Source organism: Eufriesea mexicana, unplaced genomic scaffold (assembly GCF_001483705.2).
Source record: "Eufriesea mexicana isolate 0111107269 unplaced genomic scaffold, ASM148370v2 scaffold2646, whole genome shotgun sequence".
In the NCBI taxonomy this organism is placed as follows: Eukaryota; Metazoa; Arthropoda; class Insecta; order Hymenoptera; family Apidae; genus Eufriesea; species Eufriesea mexicana.
Window position 1 is genome coordinate 699,185 of NW_016910740.1, and position 16,344 is coordinate 715,528.

General features: G+C 36.1%; 1 protein-coding gene across 1 annotated transcript in view; it reads right to left on the bottom strand.

The window, feature by feature from the left end:
* Positions 1 to 1,031: 1,031 nt before the first annotated feature.
* Dnah3 (dynein heavy chain 3, axonemal) overlaps positions 1,032 to 16,344 on the bottom strand; it is a 37,736-nt gene continuing 22,423 nt past the window's right edge. Inside the window, exons 8-12 of the mRNA XM_017903979.1 lie at positions 15,453 to 15,758; positions 8,241 to 13,280; positions 5,864 to 6,021; positions 3,546 to 4,314; positions 1,032 to 1,328 (exon numbers count right to left, since the gene is read on the bottom strand). Of these exons, the coding sequence (XP_017759468.1) occupies positions 1,032 to 1,328; positions 3,546 to 4,314; positions 5,864 to 6,021; positions 8,241 to 13,280; positions 15,453 to 15,758 (6,570 nt within the window). The remainder of the gene's footprint in view (positions 1,329 to 3,545; positions 4,315 to 5,863; positions 6,022 to 8,240; positions 13,281 to 15,452; positions 15,759 to 16,344) is intronic.

Consider the following 16,344-nt stretch of genomic DNA (forward strand, 5'->3'; position numbering starts at 1 on the left):
CAAAGTTAATCACTTCTGCAAACACTAGAACAACGTAAATAATAATCTGCATCAAGAGAGGGCGCACGAAGAAATTTATAAAACTTAAATATGGGAACAGAAGACTAAAGAATCTAAAACAATACCTTTACCTTCACATTACGCTCTAAAGATCTGGTTTTTCCAATGCTGGAAAACATTTGAACAACACTGGTAGCGATCTAAGTCTAATTAGTTAGACACCTAAACTTGGACTTTTTGAAGACTTTAAAGTAACTTAAAGTTCACTGTTCAAATTAAAAATTCTTGTGCCTTCACAAACAGCCAATCACAAGCGTATCGCTTGCAGGTTAATACCTGATAGTCATAAGATCTTTCATTTATCACAATTCTAATAAGGGTTGCCAAGTGCATACATATACAGGGTGTCCCAACAAGAAAGAAAAGAATACAATTTTTTCATTCAAAGCTTCGTTGTCAAGAAAATCGACTTTGAATATTCACCGAGTGTGCGTGCACTTAACTTTAATTAAGACAGATGAACCATCTATGCATCAGCGTATTCGATGTATATTCACAGTCAATTTCCTTGACATCGAAGTTTCAAATGCAAAAATTTTATTTTTAATCTTCAATTTATTTTGTCATGTAAAATCATCCCCTCCTCGATTGTACTACCGATGCTGATGTGTTGATGGTCTATCCATCTAAACCATAGCTAAGTATACGTATACTTGGGGAATATTCAAAGTCGATTTTCTCGAAAACGAAGCTTCGATACAAAAAATTTTATGCTTTTTTTTAAATTCGTTTCTGCATCTAGAATTACCCCCTTCCCGATTGTACTACCGTTACTGGGACACCCTGTATATTTTCGTATAAAACTATTTTCGCTTAAAATTGAATGGTTTTTATTTAAATTGATTTCTAAACCGAATCTTTTTGTAAATTTTTTATTCAAAATTGTCATACATATTGTTTTTAGGATTTATATTATTGTAATACATATATAAAATCGATCACACGTAGCAAACTATACATTTTTCAATAATTTAATCATCCAGCTGACATAAACAAGCTACTCCCCTTTTAATCCAATGGGATTCTTCGACATGTGTTGATAATAAAATATACAACACAAAATTAGAAGAATGACCAGTGGTTGCCAAAACACCCCGTCTTTCACTTGTCTTGTATACGGGACAATGATATACGAATTCAATAGAAAATTGAGCTTTTATACCAGGTTTTAACCATATTATAGGAAGAAGATCAAACATTATTTTTGGTTTGGACTCATCAACTTCTTTCAATTCTCTGTTCCACCTTGCTCCTTCTAAAAATAGTCCCTGGAAATTCAAATAAGTTTCCTCAAAACTGTTATTCATTTATATGATTCTTTATTTACATATACAGGGTGGTTCATGCATCATATGCATCTCTCTAACTTCCAAAATATTCGTTTCGAGGTGTACACTGTTTAGTACATTTATTCTTTTTATAGATGGAGGCGCTTTAAAAATTTGAAGATCAACTTTGTTTTTTAAACGGAATACTATATTTTTTATAACAAAATATGAAAGAATATTGAATTTCAAGCAAAAAAGTATCGATCTTCATTAGCCCTAAAATTAATAGCTAATGAGTGATTTCACTTTATTTCTTGAAAATTTTCTTCGCATAATATCAAGTTAGAGATTCAACTTTATCACAGATTTCTACAGAACAGCGAGATGTTTAGATGACAATGGTTATATCACAATTTTTATTATTAGTATTACAATATATTATATTTTTATTATATTTTCAAGAAATTTTCAAGAAGAAAAGAAGAAAGTAGAAAGAAAATTTTCAAGAAATTTAATTATGTTTAGGGCAAATAATAGTCAATACTTTGTTTTAAACTTCATTTAATTGCTAGAAATAAGTAACTAATACTAAATTCTCTAAATTCGTGATCCAAAGCAAATACTCCTTATATAAATACGTGTTTACATATACATAAGAAATGTGACGTTAGAAGAAGATAATTTTCATGTCATTTACTTTAACAGTAAAGTTACCATTATACAAAGTGTTGTATATATCATGACAAAAAAATTTTAATTTCTTTAAAATTAGAAAGAAAAGTAATAATAGTAAACCATTTTATTACTTTATATCCTTTGCATCCACATTTTGCCAATTCTTAACCATTCATATACATTTTTCTTTATGTTTAAAGAATATTCTACATGACGAAATGCATATTCGCATAAAGTATGTAGCATAAGAATTTCAAATGTTTTCATGCAATTATCTAATTACAAAGAATAATTGTTAATTGCTCAATATATTGTACTATACATTATGCATGTATTATATACATAACTTCTGCAAATACAGTCAAGTCTCCTCTAACGCCATTAATTTGTACCACGTTATATGGGAACCGTGTTATAAGAAAATCAGAATTAACTGAAATTACTAAATGCGTTCTATGGAAACCGTGTTATGAAAAACATAGTAACAAGAGAAATCATATTAATTTATATCGTGTTATATAGAAATCGCGCTATAAGAAATGGGATGAATTCGTACCGCGTTATATGGAATCTGAGAAATAAATAAATTGTACATAAATCATACCTATATAAAAGCTGCATTCTCAAAGAATCAAATTGCGATTGATACTGTTAATAAATAAAATTTTATAATAGAAATGGCAATGAATATGTAGATTTTTACATATTTGAATTTAGGTTTATCGAATATAATACATAGTTCATATAATAAAATTATAAACTAAAAAAATTGTTTCCACCAAAAAAATTTAATTTGATACATATTAATGACGCATCCTAATTTAAAATAGTATTCTAACATGTTAAAATTAAACGGTTTATTACTTTGTTTTATATAATTATCTTTCGGGCGCCTATCAAAGCCCTTATTAAAATCTTTCCAATCATAAGTTCTCTTATCCATCATTGTTATTCCATATTTCCTCTTATTTATATTTATTTCTGCAACGAATGTTTTATACTCAAACACTCTTATGAAATCGCTTCAGTCTGGTCAGAATTCAGACATTCTTATCATGTGGTTTATATACTGAGGCTACCACAATTAGATTGTTTTATTATTCATCATCACTGTCAAATATTTGCAGGCTAACCCATTTTTTTCTAATTGGCCAACAATCCTCTTTACTCTGCAAACTTTCTTTTTGGTTTTCAAATGTACTTTTATTTTGTATCTCTTCCAAAACCTCTTTATACGTATCCAAGCAATTTTGAAATTCTTTTTTAAATTTTGCACTGTGCATCGTTGAAGGATCACAAAAATTGAACACATCGAGTATGTGCTATCATAGATAAATATTCAAAGCTATTTGAGCTGTTGGAATGTTCTTATACGAAAAACGCGTTATAAGGAGACCGCGTTATAGGAGAGCACGAATTTTCGCTCCACATTATATGGAAATCGCGTTATGAAAACACCTCGTTATAGGAGACTTGAGTGTAATGTAAAACTAAACAAGTGAAATATTCAAAACAAAGGCAGCACGATATTAAAAATCTTACCCTTATGTATACTCCATAAGATGGTATAGTGTCCACACTAGTTTCAAATTCTGTTACTTCGAATTCAAAGTCCAATCTATCAATTGGAATCTTGTACTTGCGGGCATAGTTTTGTAGAACACCCGTAAGGAAAGATTGCGTGAAGAAGAATCCGGATATCCAAAATACGGTTGGTGCATCATGATCTATCCAATCTTGGAAAAATTCTAACCTCTCCATTAAGTCATTGACATAACTTCCCAGCGGTTTTAAAGAAGGATACGACTTCCTGCTCCAGGTGTCTGGCACTTTACCAATACTCAAACTGTGGAAAACTTCTTCTAAATCGGAAGACATTAAAACCAATCCTTTAATAGCTTTCTGTAGATCCACCAAAGTAGTTTTAATCACGCCCACAAGGGCATTGAATCTGATAAGCTCTTGGCGAAGAACCGTGTTCATGCTATTCATATAAAGCACCGGATATTTCTTAGAAACTGCTAAGACATCGAATTGCAGTTGCAACTTGGACGAGATGTCGTCGCATAAACTGTAAACCATGGCATCCATGTCTCTCACTACCCCAACTCCAGTAATGTGTGGCTGGGTCAACAAAGTGCCCCTAAGCAGTTGTGCCGATTCTTGATTGTCTTTTGTTATATCTGCGTTTTCGTGCAAGCCATACACCTCTGGTTGTTGGTCAATTGGTAGAGTACGAATATATTCTAGACATCCGTGATAATCGGTATTTTCTGGTAGACGATATATACAACTCGGTGAAAAACAGTACCTATATTAAAAATATAGGAACATGTAATTTGTATTTTCATAGAAAATTGTTTATTTGTTGCGAAATTAATTTAATGCGAATTATTCGGAAACAACTCACTATATATATAAAAAAAAATTCAGACAAAAATTCAATACTTGTTTTAACTACTTGCGGTGGGAAGACGTGCCACGCACGTCGAGATGCTTCTGTTACCGTAACACCAGCGACGTGTTACACACGTCGTCAGGCGATTGTTGCAGAAAGAAAAATGACGTGCATGGCACATCAACTGTTATGAAATTCTTTACCAAGGCACAGTTTCTGCTTGCACTTCATCAGTTGATGCGTCTTTATCCGTTGGAGTCCCAGAGGGTTTTGAAAAAACAGTGTCCACCATTCCCAAACAGCGCGACCGCGCTGCCTCTAAGTGGGTACGGAGAGAACCAAGCAGCGCGATAGCGCTTCTTCTATTTTATGTCGATATATCCCAAGCGGCGCGATAGCGCTTCGTTTATATTATGGTGATGAATGGCCAAGTGGCGCGATAGCGTTTTGACTTCGACAGTCGGTGACGCACCGTCAGCTGTCGAGAAGGCTTGAAATGTGCTGGGTTTTCTCGACATGAAATCTGAACAGCGCGATTGCGCTGCTTGGGACTCAAACGGTTATATTCTCTTCTGGAACCCCTCGAACGCTGCCTGAACGCGCCCCGAAGTGATTTGCACTCGACTGTTCTGGCACGCGCAACCGTGAATTTCTTTGCACCGCAAGTGGTTAAGGGAAATATGAAATAGTTAATTTCCTAATGTTAGTTAATTTCTTTGTAGGCGAACACATAGAAGACATATGAAGGTCAACTATGATTTTTTAAATGGCATCGTGTTTCATAATGTATTAACACTAGAACTACCAACCCATAATTAGTAGCTACATATATTTTACACAATTGAAAATAATTGTAGTGATGCGGAGCAGACGTATAACTATAGAGTGGTCCAAACTTCGCGCAAGATTCAAATTTTGCGCCATTTGTGCAGTAAAGTGTTACCAACATAGCGTAACAGCTGACAGTTTACGGTTATTAAAAATGGAGCGTTACACGAAAGAACAACGCGTCTTCATTGTCAAGCATTATTTACAACTTTTAATTAATAACCTATGCTTTCTGTCAAAATTACTTCTTGCGTGAATTTTGAGATTCCCAATATAAACAATTATATTTCGACCTGAATAAAAGCGAGCATAAATTTTGTCAAAAGCAGTTCATATTTCCTGAGAAATTAGAAAAATAGAATATTTGAAACAAGTCATTCTGACCCCTTTGGTAGTTCTAGTGTTAATCAATGCAATTCGGTTTGTACGAAGAAAATGTACAAATTGTAAACCGTGTATATCGAAAAATTATTTTAAAAAATACTTTAACTTGGATATTACTAAGAAATCGTTAATCTCTTTCGATTTGTTGTCTAAAAACAGCATCCCACAATATGATATCTTAAAAATGTAAGCTAATAAGTTATTAGTTTATAATATTTCTTAAATATTTAGAAGTACGTATAAAATTTACCGTGGGTTGGTAATAACTTCCTCGTTGTAATATTGTGCTAATAACGAATTCAGTAAACGTCTGTCCTTATCATCAGTCACACGACCACCGTAATTGCACTCACCCGTTAAGTATAGAAGTGCATCAAATGGTACTTCTTCGTAATCATTTAAAAAAAGCTAATACAATGAGAGAAAAAATTAATTAATATTTTAATATTTTAATATTTTATTATCTTACAACGAGTTGTGAGAAACTTTTACGTTTGCAGTTGATTAGTTGTTAATTCCAAACAAAAACGCAAATAAAATAAATACAACTTTCTGATATTAACCCTTTGCACTCGGTAATCTTTTCGTTACAGAAACATAGTAATTCGAAGACTTGCTGCCATAAAGTCGACGATATTTTCAAAACGGTAAATAAGAAATACAAATTAATTGTAAGACGTAGAATTATTTTATCTCGATATTCCATGCGTCGTTGGGCAATTTTAAATTTGAGATATTAATTAACAACGATCTTTAGAATCTGATTAAATGGCGACTGAGAGTCGCCTCTCGAGTGCAAAGGGTTAAGAGGACAAGACAGTTTCACGCGCTCAAAAATTAGTGGTACATTAAAGAAACACCGGAGAAAAAGTAATCGCTTAATTAATATAAGCTTTTGTGACTTGTTTCAACATATTCTAAGCTATGTAAAACAATATTAAATTTTCGAAAGAGTTCCTTATTTAGCTTCGTGACGTCATCATTCTGAAGTAATTTTTTCCAATATGGCCGTTCAGTGTGCAGAATTACAGCAAAATGAGGTTAGTGACATAAAAAAATAAAAAGGATTTAAAGCTATAACATATTCTCTAGGCATTGACGTTGGAATATTTCAATTTTTTTGGAACTTGGCAATTATTTATAGTTGATCTATCGAATTTTTACGAAAAATTTTGTTGTTTTTTGTTTTGCTACGCAGAATTCAAGCCAAATAGGATTAGTGACATAAAATCGAAAAGGACTTGAAAGTATAATATATTCTCTAGGCACTGACGTTCGAACATTTCAATTTTTTCAAAAATTAACAAAATGGCAATTATTTATAGTTGATCTATCGAATTTTTACGAAAAATTTCGTTGCTTTTTTGTTAAAATTGTAAACAATTTTAAAAAAGTAGAACATCTGTGCCTAATAAATATTATCATAAAGATATATGCAAAATTTCATAGTAATTGATCGATTAGATCTCGAGATATCTTGCACACCGTTTTTAGAAACATAGTTTCGAGAAAGACGCGTTTAATCCTTTCCACTCGACAATCTTTTGGCTAAAGAAGAGTATTTTTATATTTTTCTTTGAGCAGTGAATAAGAAATCACATAATAATTAACACGCAGAATTATTTGATTTCGATACCTCGCACACCGATATATTATCTTAAATTTGATATATTAATTAATATTGATCTTCAAAATTTTATCAAATGGCAGCAGAAGGGTGCCTTTTGAGTGCAAAAAATTAAGTAAGGGTGCAAGAATGCGGGCGGGGCAGAGTGTCAGAAAAGAAAGTCAGTTGCGAATTAGTGAGAGTTTAACGTTTAGCGTTTGGCGTTGAGATCATAATTATATAATAGTATCGACTAATCTCAGATTTTGACTGTAACATATACAGAATATTATTTCTCAAATTAATTCCCCAAATATCTATAAAACTATTCTCAAAAAATTACGGCACGATATTCTATATAAATACTGTTTTTTTTTTAACAATAAAACAACAAGAAAACTTATAGAAACAAAAGATATGTCCTTTTTCTAAAAAACAGGAAAACAAACTAAATAAGTTCACGTTTGACAGAACGTTTAAACACACGTGCATACAAAAGAAGGGAAAAAGGAATCTTTTGAAAAATAAAAAGTAAAATAAAACTTATAGTGCAGATACTTTAGACACGTGTCATGCACGATTCTTAACCCATTTGCATCCAAGTGCGGAATATTCCGCGAACCGTGACTGTCTACTATCACCAAGCGCGGAATATTCCGCGAGCCCGCGACTTTACTCTCACCGAGCGCGGAATATTCTATTTATAAAATAATATTTGTTTCTTTCCCTTTTCATAAAGAAATGTAAAATGCGATGTTTGCGATGTAACATTGTGTATCAATCGTTTTACACAGTACAGTTTTAATAAACTCCGCGAACAATTTGGATGTCGTTTACTGTATATAAGACCGACCACGCGCGGTGATACGAGCCAGTCGTCAATTGAACTTCACTGATGTTTCAGCGTGGTAGTCTAAGTAGAGTCATGATGCAAATGGGTTAAAGCTGTGTCACGTTCCAACTATATTTGTTGTTATCAAAATATATAGAAATTACCCAGCTTCTTTTATGATAACCTTACCTGTAGTTGTAAAATACTAATACGAAGATCTGACTCATTGAATTCGTACGGAATGTTCCAACCTAATGGTCCGAAATTACGTCTTTCTTGCACAACTGCGTGGAAAAAGCACAAAGCAAAAAGGAGGGTCCTCCAGTTACTCATTTTATTGCAACTATTAAAGAACTTTATATCCGATATCGGATCATTCAAATAACTTCTCAGGAGATTATTCTTCAACCCTTTCGGTGGCTCGTTGGTCATTTTCACTCCATTTTGCAAGATAGAGATAGGAAAATCCTTGGATGGGTAACTAGTTAGCCATAAGCGAAATTTAAGGTGCGTGTTCTCTGGTATGATAACTTCGTCGCAAATTCTATCCAATTCTTTCATCCAAGAAACTGCCAAGTGACAATTCTGAAGCACCACCCACTCTCCACTCTTTATTCCTCTGTTTATCATGTTCACTGCTATCGGACCTTGACCTTGCCCTAACGATATAGTCATCAGGTTCTCTTTCGATACTCCGTAATCCTCTGAAAATCTGATTAAGCCTGCCATTGGGTCAGATCCAGGAGACAGGACAAAGATAAGAGGAGTTACGTTGCTGGAATCATTATAGCACGCTTGAAGGTCAAATGGCGGGGGTTCCACGAAAGCCTGCCCCATATTGTACGTAACGAACATTCGCACAGCAGCCACGATTTTATCCGGCCTTATACATTTCAGTATCACCAGTTTTCTCAAACTTTCCGGCTCATTCTGAAATGGCTGAGGAAAATGTTCCTCTTGAGGATTAGGCGAGTCGTAATAAGCCTTCCACTGTGCCGTCTGTGTTTCAAAAGACTGTTTTAATCTTTCCAGCCTAGGCAGATTTGTAGCTCTGACTACTTCGGACCAGGATTTTTCCGTTAGCCAAGTGGAATCAGGATTAGGGTAAGGATTATCTAGACCCACGTCACCTGCCAATAAGAACGTCCAGAGTTCTTCCTCTACCTTGTTAACAGCGCGTAACAGACCAATGCACAAAACAAAAGAGAATATCAACTTGTCCTTCTCAAACAAAGAACGACATACGTTTCTATAAATACTAGCCGTGAAATACGTGTTCAAATTTTCTATTCGAACCTTCAGGTTCTTGCTCCGTTCGCTATTGGCTATTGACATCTCGTAGAGGTGAATGAACCATGGTAAAGAATATTGGTACATAGGATCAATGTTACCTAGTTCAGAAATACAGAAAAATAGGACCGAACCATGTCCGGAGACAGGCTTATATTCATTACGAGCATTATCAATCTCTATTGCAGTCTTGGCAGCTACCTCTTGCTTAGCTTCGATATCCTCTGCTAGCGTTTTCGACGTTGACAGTATCGTAATAGCTGTTTCGTCCTCCAAAATGTTGCCCTCCGAGGCTGACAAAACTTCTAAAATTTGATTCTCTATCTCCTCCAATATCCTTTTGTTGTTCGCACCCTCCACTATCAACTGATTCTTACGTTCTTCTAGAACGGGCAGTTCTTTAGCCACGACGATACCTAGCAGCTGATCCTGCAGTCCTTGAGGCGTAATCATGAAATTCAACAACGTTACCTTCACGACTATCTCTGGTAGATAATGGGGATTCCTTAAACGCGTTGTTATGTAAAATCGAAAATTAATGTTATACTCGATCACGTTTTCCCCAAATTTCATATACAAGATACCACGTTCTCTGTAAACATTTTTCAGCAACACGGGTTCTAATATAGCGTCTACGTCTTCTAAAATATTTTCTAACAGGACCGGTGTGCCGAGTTGTATCGCAGTGTCCACTACCTTCACGTAGTTCGGATCAGAAAGCTTGATAACTATCAAATTATTTTCCTTCTCCATATTTTTTATCCACTTGTTTGCTTGGTTCTGTGGATCGATCATGAGCGGCCATCTATCGGCGTTCTTCACGATTATACCGTTCTCTACGGAAAAATTGTCCGCTGGTAAGCCAAAAATTACCCAAGCTCTGATCTCCACTTGTCTGCCTAAAATATCGATCAAATTGAACTTCTTCCCACATGGGATCCTCGCTTTCATACAAGACTCGTGCCACTCCGCGATTAATTTGTTCCTGTACTCTACCGTGAAAGCTCCAAAATAAGCAACCACTCCTGAAGAGAGTAGAACATCTCCAATAACATTATGAAGGCTCGCACCCAATGTAGCAGCTGCTTCTTGCCATCGATTTTTCTCACCACTTAATCCACCTAGCAACTTCTCAGCCCTTTCCAATTTCTTCTTGCAATAATCGATTTGGTCCTCGAGTTTCTTCTTTTCTCTCATACATTCGGCAAATTCATCGTTCAGCGACTGTAACTTCTGAGTAACCTCTTGAAGAAGGGCTCGTTTAGCGTTCAAAGCTTCCATTTGCTTGGCAAGAGCAGCTTCGGCTTCTGCCAACATAGCTTGCTTCGGTGCCACTACTTTAATCACGCGATCGTAGACTTCGATCGCTCGTACCCACTTGCAGAGGCCCTCGCAAGCAGTGGAAACCTTCTTGATAGCTTCAGGCTGAAAGCTCCTGTCGTTGATGAATTTTTCCCGAATTATCTTCATATACGCCGGTGGAATATTATCCTTGTCGAAGTTCTTCAGACTCTCGAGAAACCTCATGTCACCCAGTATCCTGATAGAAGCTGGCCAGTAATCCTCCACAACTCGACCTGTTGCTGGATCCTGAACTTTCTCAGGTTTCACCCCTTTCAACACGCAAACAGCTTCCATCACCAATCTTACACCTGCCGGTGGACTTTTCATGGATCGTACGATACTAATGTCAGCTGGTTTCAGGGTGTCCAATGCTGCCAAAGCAGCTTCCAGTGCAGGAGTGGCCTCAGCTAGGTCACTTTCGCAGTCGTCTTTTATAGCCTGTGCGGCAGCAGCAGCTTCGTTCGCTAAAGCCTCCTCAGCTCCCACAATTTCTTTCCTTGCTTCGATATTAATAGTATCTTGTTCGATCCTGACCATCAGCTTGTTACTTAGCTCGGACTGGGCCAGTAATTTTGGTTGCAAGGCTTGAAGCTCTTCCTTCATTACCGCTATTTGCCCTGCTGCGAAGTCCAACTTCTCCAGTCCCATTTCGTATCGCATTTGGTGGCCGGTGATCTCTTCGATTTTCTGATCGTATAATCTGCAGAACGATTTGATAAGTTGCAAGAAACTGGTCGGTGTTATGTAGTATCTTCTACCTTGCGTGTTATAATAATCTTCGCTAGCCACTGCGATACTCGTATGGAACTGTTTAGAAATACCGACACACTTTTCTCGCAAATCGGCGCTGATGTTAATATTTTGTAATGACATCCGCGCTACCTTTTCCAAGGCATCGTCGGGCCAAACGGTATACCAATCGATGGTACAGCAGTTTATCAGTGAAGGGAACATTCTCAGACGGTTCCTAAATTTGTCGCCTATTGGCGACATTGCTAGGATCCAGTGAAGATTCTGCATTATTCTTTCCAAGAATAAATTGTAAAGGATCAAGGGTGTAATTTCGACCTTCCTCCCGCTGGTACTGTGCATCACGTTCGTCATTTTGTCTAATATCTCAGCCTTCTCTTCGATGTCGTATAAATTTGGCACATCTGCCGTGTTCAGTACCATGTTTATATCCTCGACGAAAGATTCGCTTTTTATTTGATGATCGCCAAACAGAAAAGAAGTGGATTTCCCATCGCACCCCACGCGCAGTAGCAAGTTCTTCAGGTCTTCTCTCCACTCGGAAAATTCGTAAGTCGTAGTAATTTCGATCTGATACATCGCATATTCGCACATACTAGTTGCTAACTTGGCACAGGAACTTCTACCAGAGCCACCCATTCCTATCAGAAGAGCGTGGCCATTTTCTTGCAGTAATATTCTCGATATACGAGAAATATGTTCGATAGCATATCTAAACAAGACCAACGACATCGGTGTCTTAGAAAGCATATTATACTCCATTAAATAATGCTCCATTTTCTCTTGCAGGTCTTTCAAATCTACCACTTCGTCGTATATTTTAGGCACAGCATCGGGCTCTATATAATTCCCAAAGAAGAGATCACGTATGTGAGAACTCGTAATTTCTTGCTCTCCTTTGTGCAAAAGTCTGTTAAGTACTTTCCCCAAAGGCTGTCGTAATTGATCATAGGAAGTGTACTGAACCATTCGAAATAATGATTCGCGATCGTTATCGTCTATCAGTCTATCATGGAAAACCCTGTATACTTCGTGGACCCAAAGCCTAATCAGCTTATCCGGATCCTGCATTCTAGAAGCTGGTACCAAGAGTATGCCTTTAATAACACGACTAAAGTCACGCAAATTAAAGGTATAATGACTCTTTGCGGGGGTCGGTAAAAATGTTTTTATCGCGCCAAGGTATATATCCATGGTCGCAGTTACGATCATTTTTCCCAATCTCGAAACCTCCGGAGTAAATCCTTTCGCGAAGTGTGAATCCAAAATCGAAGAGAATATCTTGGTCATTGTCACCTCTTCGAAAAAGTCGATACCGATTATATGCATGTGTCGAGTTAACCTAGATGTCACTATATTCGAGCCTCCGCCAGGTGGCAGCATGGCACAAATTAAAAGCATATCTACCAAGTATAACATCGTTGTATCTTTTAAATCAAACCAGTGTCCATGATCTACCCATTGCCGGATCAGTTCAATTGGCGGCTGTGCGCCATATTGTTCTTTCTGGGGCATACTTAGGTCGTCGAGAAACAATACGCATTTCTTCCCCATTGGTGGACCAAACACACCTTTCCTTCTACGATCTAGCTTAGACATTACTATCTCTTGAGTTTGAGAAGCAGTAGTACGAGCACTGAAGTTCACAACGTTCTCTATGTATATATCTCTGGGCATAAATTGCAGGTAATTCAATACGATAACGGATTTGCCGGTACCAGTTGGTCCAACGAATAAGATAGGTATGGTTCTATAAAGAAGTTTTTTGATGAAGAAACATTGGATCACTACTTCGGTTGTTGGTACAATTAATTCATCGGATTTCACGTCTGGTAATATGGACGCCTAGAACATAAGAATTAGAGTTAAACATAACTCATTGATATTTAAAGTAATAAAGACAATAATTTGGCATTTAGTGCCAAAGTTGTTATTATAAATTCTTATTCGATGATAATTAACACTTTGTCGACCGTTATCGCGCAGGCGTGACCTTTCCTCGCCAACGGTTATCGGTCGCTGTCACGTACGCGTTACTTCGGTTCAGCGCGGCAACACTGCTTCCAATATACTTCTGTTTTAACTCTTTGCGGTACAGGATTTCAGATAATAAAGTAGACCCACGTTGCATAGAAATTTTATTGCGTTTTAAATGAAACAAAATTGGTATAGAACTAATTCTTATAAAAATTAACTTATTTTTACGATTTCTCACATAAAACCAGGAGAAAAAGATAGTCGCAATAAACCTTCCGCTTGCAACAATTGATGAACCTGTGCTGGCATGTTGAATGTTGCCAACATAAACGAATATATTTATAACGTTTGTTAAAGGTATTATCAACTGCTTTACGTAAAGAAGACGAAATATAAACCTATGCGCATGCAGCTATTGCAATATTTCGAGGTGGGACTAAAAATGTCCCACCATGCATTACGGTGCATCAAAAAGATGGGATACTTTTAACCCTTTCGTTACGGCGAGCGTCGCCGCGAAGCCTCTTTCACAGAACGCAAGGCGGTGTCAAAGATGGCGACATTACGATCGCGCAGTCTTTAGCATTCGGTCTTTTGACGCAAATCTTTTGAAGCAAAAAAGAAAAGGAAAAACTGACCGTCGCAATAGATCTTGCAATTCTTTGCGAAGAGAGCTAAGAGGAACGGTAGCACTTGTCTTAATTTTTTACTCAATTTTTGTGGTCGGTGACTATAGTCACCCAACGTGTGTAGATGGCGTCTCGATATAGTCACCCGTAGTAGCGAAAGGGTTAATCCCAGCGTGCTCCAAAAAGTTAACTGCCCCGATTGTCTTTTCTTGACATTCCCTAAGTAGATGCTTGTTCTTGCATTTGGTCTAAGATCTAGTCTCAGATCTTAGTGCCTTTTTTAATAATAACCATAACGCGTAAATATAACCGTCAGTGAGCAGTACAATCCGCGCGAAATTCGCCGGCAACAGCGTAAAGGCGATGCGAGAAGTGAACGGCCGGCAAAGTGTTAAGCATCAGAAGTGAAATGATAGTTATTATTATTAGAAATTATTACAATGTGACAAAAAGAAGAGATTTGATAAATTATTTTAATATTTTATAATATTTATATTAACGGTATTTTAAATTTATCATTTAGGAAGCATTTTAATGAAAATAGTCTATCTGTATTATAGACAAGGAAGGAGAATGTTAAAATAGGCCATTTCTGTTACCGCATTCAAATACTTTAAAATATTTTGTACACATATTAATAGATAAAATTAAAGTTGGACTGGAAGCTGTGCTTGCACAAACAGGTGGATGCAATGTTGGGAAACGCGTTGTGGGTGCTGTTCCCATGTAGCAATGCTTATATAGTATTTTGGCTTTGCTTGATTCTAACTTTCGGTTCATTTACTAGCTGAAATTCGCTAATTATTTCCAAGATGGTTCAGTAAACGACGAAACAAGTTTGAGTATGTTCGATCAATCTGATTTTCACATATTTCGACTCATTTTTAACAACTTTCCCATCATTTCTCGGCAAAGTGATACAAGAATTTTTAGTTCCTTGGAGGATGCTTTTAACCTATTTCATCATGGCTCTACTTAAGGTGCCGTATTCAGGCATCAGCGACGTTCAACTGACGACTAGCCCGTATCACCGCGCGCGTATCAGTACCTAAGTACTCATAATGGCAGTTAAAAGGATTTTCACAACAAAAGTAAAACTTGTTAAGAATATAATGAACCGATGTAGATGAGATGCTCACAAAAGGGATCAAACGTGATCCGTGGCATATGCAGAATATTCAGCAAGTGGTAATGGAAAAAGTCAGCTCGCGGATTATTCCGCGCTCGGTGATAGGCGACTGTCGTATCTCGCGGAATATTCCGCGCTTGGATGCAAATGGGTTAAATGTTCTGAAGGAATTTTTCATTTTCAGGCGATACCAAAAATGGCCTTTTTTAACATCCTCCTTTGCTATTTGATATAATACTGCGAAAGTCAAATTGAAATAATATTTATTAAAATATGTAATACTTGTAACGTTGTATCCATCCAAGGTATCCAGCATCCATTATTCCTTTTATCGTATATCCAATCGTAAATAGTTCCTTTATCAGGAAAAAGCTGCTGTTTCGTCAATTTAAATGCTTTTGGCTTAGGATACTCATCGTCGTTTCCAAGTAATAATTTTCTCAAATAAATATCGAAAGTCTTCCTACTATCACTCGTTAATGTCGAGCACATGCCCCAAATCATGCTAAATAACAAAACGCATTGTAGCCAAACCGTACTAACTTGTGTCTCTCCATCCAACATAGCAGTGAGTAGTTTCGTGAAAGACTAAAACAAACGTGTCTTTCAAAAATAAGTTTTTAAACAAAAAGTACATTTTTATCGATAACTATTGAAGTTGCAAAAATATATTATATTTAAAATATATTAGCACTTCAAAGTTTGATTCAGCATTTGGAAACAGTGAATACATATTATCTATTTTTAGGTAACTATCAATTATTACTTTAGACATAACATAGTATGAAAGTCTACTTCATAATACTCTTAGCAAAAGAACAAATTTAATAGATTCCTACAGTATTACAATACTATTCGTAAAATAATTAAACTGTTATATAAAAAAAAAAAATATTAAACTCAATTTATAAATAATTTAACAAAAAGAATTACATCAAATCATGCACAACTCGATATCATTTAATTTTATTTTGTGTAATTTTTGTCTATCTTCCACCATTTGAAAACTATAGTTGAACTCATTGTCAGTTGCATACACAATTGAGTCTCATATAACGCGATTTCCATATAACGCAGAGCGAAAATTGCGACAGCTCTCCTATAACACGGTCTCCTTATAACGTGTTTTTCGTCTAAGATCATTCCAATAACTCAAATAGTTTGAAAAATTTAT